Source organism: Petaurus breviceps, unplaced genomic scaffold (genome assembly GCF_028583685.1).
Source record: "Petaurus breviceps papuanus isolate PSGF00001 unplaced genomic scaffold, PetGlider_PUasm1.0 90792, whole genome shotgun sequence".
In the NCBI taxonomy this organism is placed as follows: domain Eukaryota; kingdom Metazoa; phylum Chordata; class Mammalia; order Diprotodontia; family Petauridae; genus Petaurus; species Petaurus breviceps.
The window spans coordinates 17,605,334-17,621,389 of NW_027187347.1; the positions used below are offsets into that span (position 1 = coordinate 17,605,334).

General features: G+C 36.4%; 1 protein-coding gene across 1 annotated transcript in view; it reads left to right on the forward strand.

The window, feature by feature from the left end:
- Nucleotides 1–15,850, forward strand: part of POGLUT1 (protein O-glucosyltransferase 1) — a 37,020-nt gene extending 21,170 nt beyond the window's left edge. Inside the window, exons 6-11 of the mRNA XM_069069977.1 lie at nucleotides 164–223; nucleotides 4,674–4,773; nucleotides 8,744–8,802; nucleotides 9,257–9,424; nucleotides 11,327–11,383; nucleotides 12,324–15,850. Coding sequence (XP_068926078.1) covers nucleotides 164–223; nucleotides 4,674–4,773; nucleotides 8,744–8,802; nucleotides 9,257–9,424; nucleotides 11,327–11,383; nucleotides 12,324–12,480 — 601 coding nt within the window. The 3' untranslated portion in view covers nucleotides 12,481–15,850. The remainder of the gene's footprint in view (nucleotides 1–163; nucleotides 224–4,673; nucleotides 4,774–8,743; nucleotides 8,803–9,256; nucleotides 9,425–11,326; nucleotides 11,384–12,323) is intronic.
- Nucleotides 15,851–16,056: the final 206 nt, after the last annotated feature.

Genomic DNA, 16,056 nt, shown 5'->3' on the forward strand with positions numbered 1-16,056 from the left:
TAGAGGAGTAGTGTGAGATAAAGCTGGAAAGATAGGATGGTACCAGATTACAGAGGATAAGAATGCTAGGCTATGGCATTCTCACTTTCTTCAGTAGTGCCAGTGAAAGGTTTTCGACAGAGTAGTGACATAGCTATATTTGACCAGCATGTGTATATTTTAGGTCTGCAGAGAAGTGGCCATGGGAAAAGAAAGTATCCAGAGGATACTTCAGAGGATCTAGGTGAGTATGGTTGTTGGTGTCTAAGAGTCTCCCAAGTTATGTCATGAAATAATGCAACTTCAAAGAAGAAATAAAGAATGCCCGTAAGCATTATAAATCCAAGGCAGATTCAAACTCTGTGAGAAACAAATATAAAAACATAGATTGTTAGAACTGGCAGAAAACCTAGAGAATATCTAGTCCAACCCCATCATTTAATGCAGAGGAAACTAAAGCTTAAAAAAAAAAAAGGTGTCATTTCAGCCCCTGACCACTTGGGCACTTTTATAAAAATGAATCTGAAGCTGATCACTGTCAGCTTTCCTCTACAGGATTTTCATGTGCAGGATATGGTGTTCTACATCTTTGGTTGGTTTGGAAGGATGGGAAGAAAAGAGTGTATCCTTATACAACAGATGCTCTTACACATAAAATAGACACCTCTCATTTTACTACAGATGTTCCTTAAAATTGTACCCTAATAAAAGAACCAAGTCATCTCCATGAAATATCTTACCCTCCTGCTGTTACATCATTCTGCCAGTCATTTCACATGCTGTTACCAAGCAAATAGGAGAGGTAGGAAGGACAGTACCTTAAGGATAAACGTCCTGATTTTTCAATCTTCAGACTACAGGCCATTGAGCTTGATTTTAATTCTAGTCAAAATTATAGAACATATCAATGGTTTGTGAGCATATAGCTTGAGAAGTAGTAATGCCTAACTTCATTTCTGGTTTTGATAGGGTTATTACTAGCTATGGGAATGTCATAATTCACTGGTCTTCAAATTTTTTTGATAGCACAGCCCTAGCAGTACAAAATTTTTTAAAGAACTCTCACCTCTATCTCTCCCCCTGCCCCCCCAACACACTTAGCTAGGTGACACAGTAGATGGAGCACTGGATCTAGAGTCAGGATCACCTGAGTTCAATTCTGTTTCAGACATTTATTAGCTGTGTGACCCAGAGCAAGTCACTTAACCACTTCCTTCCTCAGTTTCCTCACTTGTAAAATAGCACCTAATTCCCAGGTTGTCTTGAGGGCAAAATGAGATTATATTTGTTATGCACTCTGCAAACCTTAAAGCACCATATAAATGCTATCTATTATTGAGAATGTGTATATATTTACTTATTTACAAAGTATGTGTATTTACTCCCTCACTTTCCTACTGTCAGAGACATAACATACTTGACTTCTACAAATAATGTGCATTATACTATTTATGCAAAAAAATATAAATTAAAAAGTTGAGAAAAAGATGATATATTTATTCACAGTTACTAGAGAGCCATTGGAGTTTATTGAGTAAGGCAGGGACATCATCAGATTTGTGCTTTAGGAAAATCACAGTGTGAACTGTATGGAGGATGGACTGATGAGAGGAGAGACTTGAGGAAAAAGACATCAGTTAAGAGGCTATTATAATACAGTAGTCTGGACAGGGGATGTGGGCCTAAACTTGGGTGGCTGTGTGAGTAGATTAACAGGGACTTTTGAGAGCTGTGGAGCTAGAGATAATGAATTTAGGTAACTGATTAGGAGGATGAGAGAAAGTGGGGACTCCAAGAAGACACTGAGGTTGTGAACCTGGGTTTCTGGAAGCACAGTGGTGATCTCTGAATAGTAACAGTGAAGTTTGGAAGAGGGGGATGGAGATAATATGGGTATGTAGTACAGTTCCTGCTTATCTGTGAGACCCATTCTGCCCCACCCACAATGAAAAGAGATGAGATGAGGCTAGAATTCACTACTCATTGCAGTGCTTTGTAGAGAGCCTACCTTTTGAGAGGTGCTTTGCTGCACCCAATAGGGGCTGTGGGGTTTGGAACAGGGGGGAATTTTCCCATTGGTACCTATAAGGATGCTGCTGTGGGTACCAGGGTCACAGTTGGGTTATAACTGCCCTGAGGAGCCAGCACAGGCACAGAAGAGGACAAGTTGAGTACCTGTACAGCACAGAAAGGAGACAGTCAGGGAGTAGACAAGAGTAAGAGGTAGTTGTACTGGAGACAAGCCCCATAGCTGACTATTGTGAAGAGGGTGAGATGCAGCCCATCTTTCTGCCTCCAACTGGCTGATCATATACCCCTTAGAGTCAGGCCACAGAACTCATTTTGGAAACCATTACCATAGATACAGCACACTTGGATTTTACCAAGCATTTGACAGAGATTTTCATGCCATCTTTGTGTACAAACTGAGAAATATGGACTAGTCAGGGGTGGAGAACCTGCGGCCTCCAGGCCTTCTAGGTCCTTGGGTGTGACCTTTTGTCTGTGTCCAAGATTTACAGAACACATTCTTTCATTAAGGGATTTGTTCTGTGAAGTTTGATTCAGTCAAAGGGCCACACTTGAGGACCTACGGGGCCATATGTGACCTAGAGGCCACAGGTTTCCCACCCCTGGGCTAGATAATAATAAGGTAGGTTTGAAGCTAGTTGAATTATCAGAACCAAAGAATAATCATTATTTAGTGATTGTCAGCATGCGGAGAATTCTTTTCTAGGAGTGAATCCCTCTTTGGTCTTGTGTCATTCAACGTTTTTTAATCAAAGATTTGGATAAAGGCATAGAAGGCAAACATCAAATTTGCCATTGACACAAAGCTACAGAAGTAAATGAACATAGGTAATGATAGTCTGGATCTCAAAAGACCTAGATGAATTAGAAGATAGGCCGAATGTTCAGTTGTTTGAGTCATGTCTGACTCTTCATGATCTCATTTCAGGTTTTCCCAGCAAAGATACTGGAGCAGTTTGCCATTTCCTTCTCTAGCTCATCTTACAGAAGAGGAAACTGAGGCAAACAGGGTAAAGTCCTCTGGATCATGCAGCTAGTGTCTAAGGCCTGATTTGAACTCGGGTCTTTCTTACTCTAGGCCTACTGCTCTATCCACTGTACTATCTCGCTGTGTAGGCCGAATACAAGAAGATGAAATATAATAAGGACAATTTCATAATTTTGCACTTGGATTGCAAAATCAATTTCTCAAATACAAGGATAAGCAGAGAGAAGCTATGTCTAGGCAACAATTCAAAGGAAAGAGATCTGAGGGCCATACTTGAATTTGATGACTCTTTTAGACTGTCTGAAGGGAGGCACAGTGTCAGAATTAATGAGACAAAAGTCCCATTGCCCTGGACAAACCACCCTGGTAGTATTGTGTTTCGTTCTGGGTGCCTTTGTAGGAAAGACATTGACAAAACTGGAGCACATGCAGAGGAGGGCAGTCAGGTTGTTCAGGCCATTTTAGAGATCATGCTCTATTGAGCTCTGGCTGAAGGAACTAAGGCTATTTCATCTGGAGATGAGAAGTTGTTTTGTAGTAGATTAGACTTGATCTTTTTTCTCCCTGATGGCAGGACTAGGACCAGTGGGTGAGCATTGCAGAGAGGAGACTTCAGCTCCTTATAAGGACAAACTTATTTATAATTAGAGCCATCCAAAAGTGCAGTGGGCTGCCTTGGAAAATACAGGATTTTCTATGACTGAAGCTTGGACAAACACTTGTCAGAGATGTCATGGAGCTGATTCTTCTGTTCAGATATGGGTATAGTGAGTATTTCTTATTCTGAGATTCAGTCATATGTAGCAAAGGTACTATACAGATTTTCATTTGGAAACCACCGAATGTCAGAGCTGAAGGGAACCTGAAAGATCATTTAATATAACTTCATTATTTTTCAGATGAGACAAACTGAGGCTCAGAGATGAGATATGTCTTGCCTAACTGGTAACTTGTCATTGAGTTAGTGGCAGAAGCTGGACTAAAACTAATTCTGAGAAGTGAATGTTTCATTCTTTGTATGTATCGCCAGGGTCCAGCACACTGCCTGATAGCAGTGGGGACTTAATAAGCACGTATTGATTGATTGAGTTTACTAAATAAGAATTTCACATATGGATAGATGAAGCAACCATGTAATTTTGGGGGAGTTAAGTGGTAATAATATCACTTTTCATCCTTATGTTCAAGACATGAGCAAGGAGGAAAAAAGAGGCTTGTTTAGGACTTACTTGATTTTAACAACTAATATATCAGGAATAGTGAGCTTTTTTTCCCTTTGGAAAACATCAGTCAAAGATCACAAATTAAGAGCCATTTAGATTTTGTTTTTAAGTTTTTTAAAGAAATACAGTTAATTAAAATTAACCTGTTTCTTCATTTGTAGAATGGGAATAACCATGCTTGCAATACCTCCCTTGCAGGGTTGTATGAGGCTCAAGATAATGAGAAATTATCTTATCAATAATAATGTTAACATGTATAACTCTTTAAGGTTTGCAAAGCATTTTGCATATATTATTTGATCCAATAACCCTGTGAAATAGGTGCTATTAATCCTCATTAATGTATATAAGCAGTTTTAAAATGCTATATAAATGTCTTTTTTTTTTTAGATTTTTCTCTAGTAGTTATCATGGAGAACTTCAAAGGACTTTTTATGATGTTTCTTTTATAGGACAAGTCCAGAGCGAGATCCCCTAATTCTTCTATCTCGGGAAAACCCAGGACTCGTGGATGCAGAGTACACTAAGAATCAGGCCTGGAAGTCTGAGAAAGTAATTATTGACAGCTTTAGTGCAGTGGATGTTGTTTTCTACATGGAATTCCAAGCTAGGTTTTCTTTGGGTGGTGGGGTAAAGATGGAGACCATTCAATATATTAGTAATTGCCAATATGGAGACCATTTTTTGGTTAACACTGCAAGTTAAGTCAGCATTATTCCTGGTAGCCTTTATTATGGAATGAAAGTGTGTGTCCTACACACACTTTCATTTGTCAAAATGATGTTGATAATGTCTGTCAGGAAAGCTTCTATTTCCTTGGAGAAACACTGGCTAGAATGTGACAGATAAGTGGAATCTTTTGAAACCTGGGAAGGCTTGTATGAACCAATGTAGAGTAGAGTGAACACAATCTGGGGAGTACAATAACAATACCATTTTTTTTTTTGCCTTTTTAAGGGCAATTGGGGTTAAGTAACTTGTCCAAGGCTACACAGCTAGTTTTTTTGTGTGGGTATTAAGTGTCTGAGGCCGGAACCGAATTCGGGTCCTCCTGACTCCGGGGCGGCACTTTACTCACTGTGCCACCTAGCCTCCCCTAACAATACCATTATAAAGAAAAAACACCAACTTTAAAAGATTTAGAAACTCTGATCAATGACCAACCAAGATTCCAGAGTACCAATGATAAAACATGCAGGTCACCAACAAGGAGGCACTATAGTTAAAATTATTTTCCTTTTACATGTCACTCTCATTACAAGGAATACAATCTCAAGGGAAATAATGAGAAAAAAAACAAATATAAAGGAATATAATATTAACCAAACTTTAAATTTTATTGTAAAGCTGTTCTTAATAAAAATTTAGTACTGCTTATAAATCAGAAAAGTATATCAGTGGTACAGATTATATAAGCAAGAAACAGAATTATTTGAAAACAGCTCAATATTTGATAAAGCTCAGGACATAAATCACAGAGAAGGAACTACCTTTTTGGACCAGAACTACGAGGAAACCTGGATGGGATAGGACAGTTTGACAGAAGTTAGGCTTGGATCAGCATATTAACTTATATTGTCACAATAAGCTTCCAGTGGATACACAACTTGAGTAATTACATAGCTAATGTATAGTGCTTGTGAAGGTTTCCAAAGCATTTTATATTACCTCATTTGATCCTTACAATAACCCGGTGAGGTAAATGCTGTTATTATCCTCATTTGACAGATGAAGAAACTAAAGTTGAGAGAGTTTAAATGAATTGTCCATGGTCATATAGCTACTAAATATCTGAGGTGGGATTTGAACCCAGGTCTACCCCTGACTCCAAGGTTAGCACTCTATCCAGTATGCCAAGCTTCCAGTCAAATATAATGTGAATATAAAAGGTCACATCATTAAAAAATTAAAGAGAATGATAAGGAGGTACCTTTCTTCCCCTAAAGTTCTTAGCCAAAATAATTTTAATTACACGAAATTAAAAAACTTTTGCATGAATAAAACCAACAGAAAGAATAAAAAGAGAACCTGAGAGTGGCAAAAACATTTGCATCAGATATCTCTGACAAAACTCTGATATAGAATTGACACAAACATATGAAACATTAAGGGCCATTCCCCAGTACTATGAGTTAGTTTTCAGAATAATTAGAAGCTTTAAATGACCTTTTAAAAACATGCTCTAAATCACTACTAACAAGAAATGCAAAATAAAACAACTTTGAGGTTACAAATCTCCCTTAGACTCAGTTTCCTCATCTGTAAAATGTAGCAGTGGGACTTAATGATTTCTGAGGTCCTTTCCAGCTTTAGATCTGTGATTCTGTGGTGTCAGACACTTCAGATTAGCAAAGATGGCAAAAATCAGGAACAATCAGTTCTGTGGGGAGACAGGTACACTCATACGCTATTGGTGGGGCTGGAAATTGGTTGAAACTTTATGGATATCAGCTTGGAATTATGCTTTAAAAAAGTGACTAAAATGACCATACTCTTTAACCCTGAGATTTTGTTATTGGGCTTATATCCCAAAGAAGTCAAAGACAGAAACAAAGCTCCAGTATATGCCAGAATATTCATAGAAGTTCAATTTGTGACAACAAAGAACCAGAAATAAAATGGGTATCTATTGATTAGAATTGGGGAATGGTTGAAGAAAAACTAAGGTATATGAATGTAATAGAATATTATTATACCATAAGAAATTATGAATGTGAAGAATTCAGAAAAACATAGGAAGCTTTAAATGAACTGAAAAAAGAAGAATAAAAAACATGCCTAACTACAGCAGTGTAAATTTAAAAAATCTCTAAAAGAAAGAGTGGGTAAATGAGGAACTAATGACAGTGCTGGAGTACAAATGAAGAAACATATGTTTCTCCTCATGGCAAAGAGGAGAAAATGTCGTATATATTGTCAGAGGCGATCTCTTTATCAAGTGATTGTTACTTAAGTATTTTTCCTTGCCACAAGGATTGGTACGGTTTGGAGGAGCTAGGAGGGTTTTTTTTTTTCCTTTTTCAGATATAACGTTGATATAAAGATGTAAGGCACCAATAAAATATATTGAGTTTGAGAGGAGGGGAGGGAGAAATAGGGAGAGAGATGGGGAAGAGGAAAGGAGAGGAGAGAGAAGCTGAGAGAATGAAAATGCACTCTCATACTGGGATTATTTATGGAAGCTGTTTGGTGAACTTTTTTTATTTCAAGGTTCATACACCAAGAGGTGATCAGATCTGAGGAATAATCAGATTCCTAAAACTAATAAGTAAAACAGAATTACTAATTTGTGATAGAAGAAATACCTGGTAAGACAATCAGTACTAGTCATATGTGCAAGTCCCTTCCTCAGGATGAGTAAATCCACTCCAGAGCCTCAATTATAAAGATATGGTTGTGTGGTAAGTAGCAAGAGTTAGATGTTGTTAAGGCAGTTTGTTTAATAGAAACAGCCCTGGGTCTAGTCCAGTGATTCTTTTTTTGCTTTTTGGAGGGCAATTGGGGTAAGGGACTTGCCCAAGGTCACACAACTAGTTTTTCTGTTAAGTGTCTGAGGCTGGATTTGAACTCAAGTCCTCCTGATTCCAGGGTCGGTGCTCTGTTCGCTGCACCACCTAGCCGCCCCAAGTCCAGTGATTCTTACCTTTTTTTGTGACATTGGCCCCTTGAGAAGTCTATTGCAGCCTATGGACCCCTTCTCAGAATTATGTTTTTAAATACATAAAATACATAGGATTACAAAGGCAACAAATTATATTGAATTACAAATGCGATTCTTTTCCCAATCCAAACTCACAGACCCTCTGAAATCTATCTGTGAACCCCAGGTTAAGAATACCTGATCTAGTCAGAAAGACCTGGTTTTGATTTCTCTCCCTGCCCCTTACTAGCTTGGTTAAGTAATTTCTCTGCAATTGTTTCTTCATTTGTGAAATGGTGATAGTACTACCTACCTTACCTTTGTAACTGCCTTCTTTCCTCTCAAAGTTGACAGGAAGAAAGAACTTTTTAAACCTTAAAGCATTTATATATGGATACAATCAGTTTTTTTTTAAATTAAGAATAAGGGTTGTTTCCATTAACTAGGCAGTAATGAATTAACCTCTATTTTAGGGATATTTCATCTCAAGAATTGATTCTAGTTATCCAGAATCAGGGCACTCTCGATCCCTGAACAGTCCTGGGTAAACAATCATTGGAAAATTTTTACTTATAGATTCTCTTCTCTAGACTCTCATCTTTATAATAATGATTTTGTAATTAAGTAGATCACTGGTTACACATTATTTCCTTTAGTGGATTATTTCTTCTGCTATATAATTTCATCCATTTTCTATTCATTTTTTGATGTCATTAAATTATAGTTGTCTGTGCTATTATTACAAAGTTGTCTTTGTGAGTCAAGAATTTGAAATAATGTAGATCAGTTACTCATGAACTGTAAATCCATAGTCTTTCAACAGAAATTATTAAAAAAGAGTTACATGAAATTAATTTTTAAAAATTTCTTTCTAATTTAAAGGATACTCTTGGAAAACCACCTGCTAAGGAAGTCCCACTTGTGGATCACTGCAAGTACAAGTAAGGTTTCAGTTAGACATGTCCATTTATTTCTCTTTTCTCCCATTGATTTATGCATTAATTCTTGGTGAGTCAGCTCTAATACTCAAGACCTGACTGGAATTTAAGAGCAAAATCATAATATTCAGTATAAGATAAATTTGGTGGAGATCTTTAAATAACTGCTTTAAACTCCTTTGGACACAATTCAAGTGAACATTTTCTCAGACCATTTTTTAAATTGGGGCCTGATCATATAGGGAACCAAGGAAAAGCTTATGTTTGTGACCAGAGTTGAAAGCTACCTAAAGGGAATAAGGGAGACTGCAGCAGAATTTAGAAATAGGAGAAGTAGGGAAAAAGAGAAGAAAAATAGGAAAGACATGATTAATGGGAGAAAAGAAAAGTTAGACAAATGAGAAAAAAGTGGCCATTTGTGGCCTGAAGTATTTAGTACCAATTTTCTCTTTTTCAGATATCTCTTTAATTTTCGGGGTGTAGCTGCAAGTTTCCGGTTCAAACACCTCTTCCTGTGCGGCTCACTAGTCTTCCATGTAGGTGAGGAATGGCAAGAATTCTTCTATGCACAGCTGAAGCCATGGGTTCACTACATCCCAGTCAATACAGACCTCTCCAATGTCAGGTATGGGGCTGCTGTGACATCAGTTTGCTGCTAATGATTTTACCTTCCCCTTTTATTTTGGAAGGTTTTTTTTTTTAAATGGAAGTTTTTATTTTGGCTGTTTTGAGTCATAGGTATATATTATCTCACTACTACACTAGGTGGACCCTAACTAGATTTAGTGTGGGGGGAAAGGCAAAGACCATAAAAAGAATGCTGGATGATTTATCCAGTTATTCATCAGTCACAAGACACCTAATATGTAATATTAAGTGCACTGTAGTAGATGCTAAAGATGGTAGAAAGAGAAATAAGAAACAATCTCTATTCTCAAGGAACTTGCTTCCAAGAAGAGCACATTTTAGTCTAGTAGAGATTCATTCAAGCATTGTGAAATAGGCCAATGCTAATTTTTTTTTCCTTTTACATTCATTTTTACTTTACAACATTCAGTTCCACAAGTTTTTGAGTTCCAAATTTTCTCCCTGTCCCTCTACTTCCCCTTCCTCTCCCAAGATGCCATGTAATCCGATATAGGTTCTACATATACCTTCACATTAAATATATTTTTACATTAGTCAGGTTGTAAAGAAGAATTATAGCCAATGGAATGAACCACGAGAAAGAAGAAATAAAACAAAACAAAAAAAAGGAGCAAATAGTTTGCTTCAATCTGCATTCAGACTCTGTAGTTCTTTCTCTGGATGTGGAGAGCCTTTTCCATGAGTCTTTTGGCATTGTCTTATAACCCTGCATTGCTGAGAGGAACCCAGTCTATCAAAGTTAGTCATCACAGATACAATGTGTCTGTAACTGTGCACAGTGGTCTCCTGGTTCTGCTCCCCTCACTCAGCATCACTTCATTTAAATCTCTCCAGGTTATTATGAAGTCCATCTGCTCCTCATTTCTTATAGGACAATAGTATTCCATTACATTCATATAACACAACTTGTTCAGCCATTCCTCAATTGATGGGCATCCCCTTGATTTCCAGTTTTTTGCTACCACAAAAAGAGCTGCTATAAATATTTTTGTACATATGAGTCCTTTTCCCATTTGTATGATCTCTTTGGGATACAGCCCTAGAGGTGGTATTGCTGGGTCAAACAAAGGGCGCTAATTTCTTAAGAGAGCAAACATACACCGATCAGATATCTCAAATTTGCAAATTGATACCTCAAACAGTCCAAAGTAAATTTCTAAAGATCTCTAAATCATTCCTTCATATGTATATAATACCTTTTGAATTCCATGGGGAAAAAATAAGACTTTTTAAAAGCAAGTTGTGAAAAATTAACAAGTAAAACTAATTATTCCCTTTTATATGCAAGTGGCCGGAGGCTAATCAGAATTTCAGATAGTAGTGATAAATCACCATGATACTGTCCACAGCCCAACTTGAAAGGTATAAAAGAAGAGTTTACCTCAAAACCTATTGGCCCCTTCTACTATCCTTCCTTGTTTCTCTTCTTATCTCTCCCTTCATTGTTTCAGTCGTTTCTTTTCAATCTCTCAGCTTTACCCCACTTTACTTTTCCTCTTCTCTGCCTTAAACCTTATTATTAATTAATTATTAAGTTAACTTAATATAATTGATAAACCTGCATTATAGTCTTATTTGTTATATTTCTTGAGTTGAGTTTTGAAATATCCTAGCCTTTTATTTCAATATAGGTGAATTGAACATTTTATATTTGGGGGAGAGCGGAGCTATGGCTATCATAAATTAAGTGGCTTTTAACTTGTTCATGACCTTTGATAAATATTTCCCTATCCCTGCTTTAAGGAGAGCACCTGATATACCACAAGTCTGGAGCTCCTTGTGACCTTCAATTATCTGTGATATCCCTGTCCTCCATTAGAATGAGCAATTCTGTGTTGTCCATGTTTGGTATAGTCTTATATTGTTCTTTTCATTTTAGGGAACTTCTACAGTTTGTGAAGGAAAATGATGATCTAGCCCAAGAGATTGCTGAGAGGTAAATTTTGTTGCCAGATCTCTTCTTTCTATTTTCTTCTGCTTTTTTAGCTCCCTTCTGTATGTTTTTCCCTGATTAGAATGTATGCTTCTTGAGGGTAGGGAGCATCTTTCTTTTTCTGTGTATTTGTATGCCCAGCACTTAGCACTTCTGAGAACATATAGTAAGTAATTATTATTAATAAATGCTTCTTAACTTGCATTGCTTACTACTTCTCTGTTATTTCCAGTATGCTTTGTATCAAGGGTGCTTAATCTTTTTTGTGTCATGTACCCCTTTGACTGGTAAAAATATATTTAATGTGAAGTCTGGTGAAGCCTATGAAACAAGGTTTGCTAACTATATTTATAATTGAAGGAAAAGCTAGATTTCAGGTAAAGGTTAGTGAAAATGTAGATGCAGGTTTTTTTACACAGTGTTTTTTACACACGTTCATGGACCCCCTGAAATTTCTCCACAGACCAGGTTAAAAATCTGCTGTAGATAAAGATGTCTTAATATTGTCATGGGCATGTCATATAAAGATTCACCTTTATTCAAGGGAGCTAGCTAGTCTGTGATTTTGGAAGTAGAATGAAGTATCTTTATGTTTCTTAAAAAAAAACAACAACTACTATTGAGTAGTTCAGTGGAGGAATGAAAGTTGCAAGAAGTAATGTGTACCTTTGTTAAGGCCTTTCTTAGACAAAGTGGGTAACTTTTTCTTTGTGTATCTTAGAATGAAAATTAAGGCCATAATACAAAACCAATACAAACAAAACACATTGGTCCTGTCCTTAGCAACCTGTTCTTTACTAGCCTAGCTTTGAATCTGCCAGGCATCAGATTTTTAGAAAACTATTTTTTTAAAGTCTCATTACAAATACATGTGTTTAGATATATTAATTTTCACAATTTCCATTAATGATTCACTTGTCATCTCTACCGCTTTTACCTACAGGGGGCGACAATTTATCATCAATCACTTGCAGATGGATGACATTTCCTGTTACTGGAAGATTTTGTTGACTGAATATTCCAAAGCCTTGTCCTACAAAGTGAAGAAAAAGAAAGACTATAGCAAAATTTCACCCAAACCATTGAAAACAGAACTTTAAGAACAAATAATATCCTTGTGGTAGAGTGATTTAATTTGAATATCTTTGTGACAAAATGCAGAGTATCTCACTCATTTGAATGAGATTATACTTTTCTGTGGTAACTTGTATATTATATACTCTATCTAATATTTACCAAATAACTGGTTTTCCTTATCTTTCTGCAATAAGAGACTCTAGAAAGATCCAGACTTTCAGAGTCACACAATAATAGAACACAGACTTGGAAGCCAGATTTGTAGTCAGAGGACCTAGGTTTTAATCTTGGCTCTGCTGGGCAAGTTACTAAACTTTCTAGGCCTTGGTTTCCTTATTTATAAAATGAAAGGTTTGGACTAGATATCCTCGAAAGACTCTTCTAGCTCTAGTCTATGATTATATAAACAGTATTTTTTTTCCCTTAGGTTTAATAGGGACTAAAAATTAGACTATGTGAGTTTTTATGTCTGTGTCTTTGGATTAGCTCTGTACAACCTATGCCTCATTTTACTTATCTAGAATCTAGATCTAAGAATCATGCTAGTTATTATATTTGTGATCACTGTGAAATGCAGAATGTCTCTTTGGACCTTTGGGGCACATTATCAATGGCAAACAAGTTGCCATTTGGAAATATAATAGGTTCTGTCTCTGGAATTCTGCTGTTTCTCTGGTTTGATCCTATTAACTAAGTTTAGCTGATGTACATAAAATATTTAGGGATCATTTACTGAAAGGTCCATAGGAACAGAAGCATTTGTCATACAATTATTTTTTTTACTTTTCTAAAAAAATATAAATTTTTATGCATTTGGGGGAAGATTTTATATTTTTGTGTTCAGTGGAACCAGTTCTTACTTACTGCAGTTGGACTTCTAATCCCATTCCTAGTTTTCTCACAGCTCATTTAATTGAGTTTATTCAATCCATTAACACACATTTGTTAAGCACTTACTTACTATGTGCCAGCCATTGTGTTTAGCACTGGGGAGAAAAATAAAAGCAAATGTAATCCCTACCTTAAAGCAGTTTACAGCACATATATAAATAGTTACATACATACAAGATACATACAGAGTTGATGGAAGATAACCATAGAGGCAAAGGCTGTAGCAAGAAAACATTTCTTCCTTCAAAACAATTTCAAGAAGCTGTCTACATTTGTACCTTTTTAAAAAAGGTAACAGGAGCTACATATGCAAAACAAACAAATCTCTCCTCTTTACTGGAATTGCCCCTAGTAAGGGTTATCACGAGTGTATATTTTGTGGATAACACCAATAATCCACTTCAGTCAATGTCACCAGCTGAAATTGTATCACCTCCTACTCTGTCTTTTATACAGCAAATAATTTATTTAAATGCAAGGTCATGTTGGACTCCCAATTCCCCTCTCCCCCCAAACTTTTAGATTATAGTGAGATCTCTAGAGAATCCCTCCACAATATAATGAAGTATGGTGGGAAAAAATTAGGGTTAAACAGAGTGTGGTGTCTTGGAACATATTATTCACAACACCATCCTCCACTCCCTTTAGTAAAAAAAAAAAAGAATACCTAGGGTATTTTACATGTTTTACATTTACACATGGTAAAATGTTTTCTCTGAGGATGCTTCAGGCCAACATTTAGAACAATAAGATTTTTATTATGTAGCTATAGGGTCAGACTACTAAAGAAGTACTATGACTCACTATGGGACATTTTTATGGGACTCTTTCAATCTTATTTTTTCTTCTGTTTTTACATCTTCATTTTCAATTATGTCTCTCCCCACCTCCCTTATATAGCAAGTTATACTTAGTAACAAAGAGAAAAAAAGAAAGAGGAAAAAAATAACTCAGCCAAACCAACCAACACATCAACCATGTTTCACAGTATATGTAATGTACACACCCCGGTTCTCCTACTTTTGCAAAGATGAGAGGGAATTGTATCTTTTAAACTGTATTCTATAATACTGTATAGGATGTTGTCAATTATGATCTGGTCTGTGCACTTGGACTCTGTCCAAGTGAGCTTCCAATGTCCTTGTAAAATAGGTGACATACTTGAACAGATCTGATTTAATCATCATTGGGGCTTAAATTTGGTCAATGCCTTACAACTTCAAGTTTGCTCCTATTATTGAGAGTGTGATACTTTTATGTGGAAAAGACTAAGAATTAAGGTTTTGGTTATCACTGGGGAAGAAAGAAACTTAATTTTTTTTCCTTTTCTAGAGCACTAATTTTGGTATTTTAATATGTTTCAACCTTTGGATGATAAGCATTAGATACGAAAGCTGATCACCCACTGTTTTCCTAAAAGAAGGAGTCTGTAATGAGTTCCAACATTTTAATACAGAACCTTTATTTCTTTCTTCCCCGCCCCTCATTCACCTTTCACTTCTTTACCTCTGGCTCTCTTCCTTTTCCTCTTTGGTTTCTGTGATGGTAGCTGGTTTTATAATAACAACAGAGTGAAATTCAGTCACATTAAATCAGTGACTTTATTTCATTTGTCCAGAACTCTGTTCTTTCTAGCACACCAATCTTTCTTAGAAAGTTTAATTCAGAAGTTTTTCAAAAGACCAATAATGAAGCATGCTTCCCACCACCTAATAAAGAGGTAATACTCATGGTAAACAGTGTAGCATATTTTTTTGACATTACAAATGTGGGAATTTATTTTTATTAACTGCACATATTCATTAAAAGGGATTTTAGTAGGGGAGGCTAGGATAGAGATTTTTTGTTCTTTGAAAAAAATATAATTTAATTTTAAAAAAGTTCCTTTTAGAATTTTATTTCCTTCTGTAATGGCACAATTAGTGTACAAATGAAACATACCTATATAAATCTGAATTAAAAGGAACATTTCAAAACATATAGAAGGTGACGTTTAGTGTGTCCAATTCAAAAAGGAAACTCTGGATTTCTGAGACTTAATTGTAGTTTTACCTGGCTACTGTGTATACTGTAGCCAGCATTATGTGTCTATATTTGGCATTATATTGAGGTGAAAAGTGAACAAATTTACTTTTTTTTTTTTTGGAGAGGAGAAGGCAAGGCAGTTGGGGTTAAGTGATTTGCCCAAGGTCACAGTCTGTGTGTCAAATGTGTCAGGTGTCCGAGGTCACATTTGAGCTGGGGTTCTCCTGACTCCAGGGCTGGTACTCTATTCACAGTGCCACCTAGCTGCCCCCATTACTCTACTTTTAAAAGGGAATCGAGGCTTTGTTGACTGTTACCACCATATGTAGTTCTACCCACTCATTGCTTCCCATTCTCCCTTCTCTTTTCTACCTGTTCCTAGCCATCAAGTTGTGTACAATCATGTTACTGTACTCAATCCATGTACTTGACACAGTGTCTGACACATAGTAAGTGTCTGATAAATGTTTTTTCACATATTCGCATTCCTGGGTGTACTCCTGTATATAACAGCTAGTTAACTCCTAAGGAAAACGGAATTTTAATAACAATCAGAGGGGAAGAAGTAAAAAAGTGAGTAACAGGAAAGTTAGGGTAAAAAAAATAGACATTACCAAAGATCTCAGGAAGAAGAGGACTCCAGAGACCTTGAACGTGAGCAGATAAGCTGTGGGGAAAACATG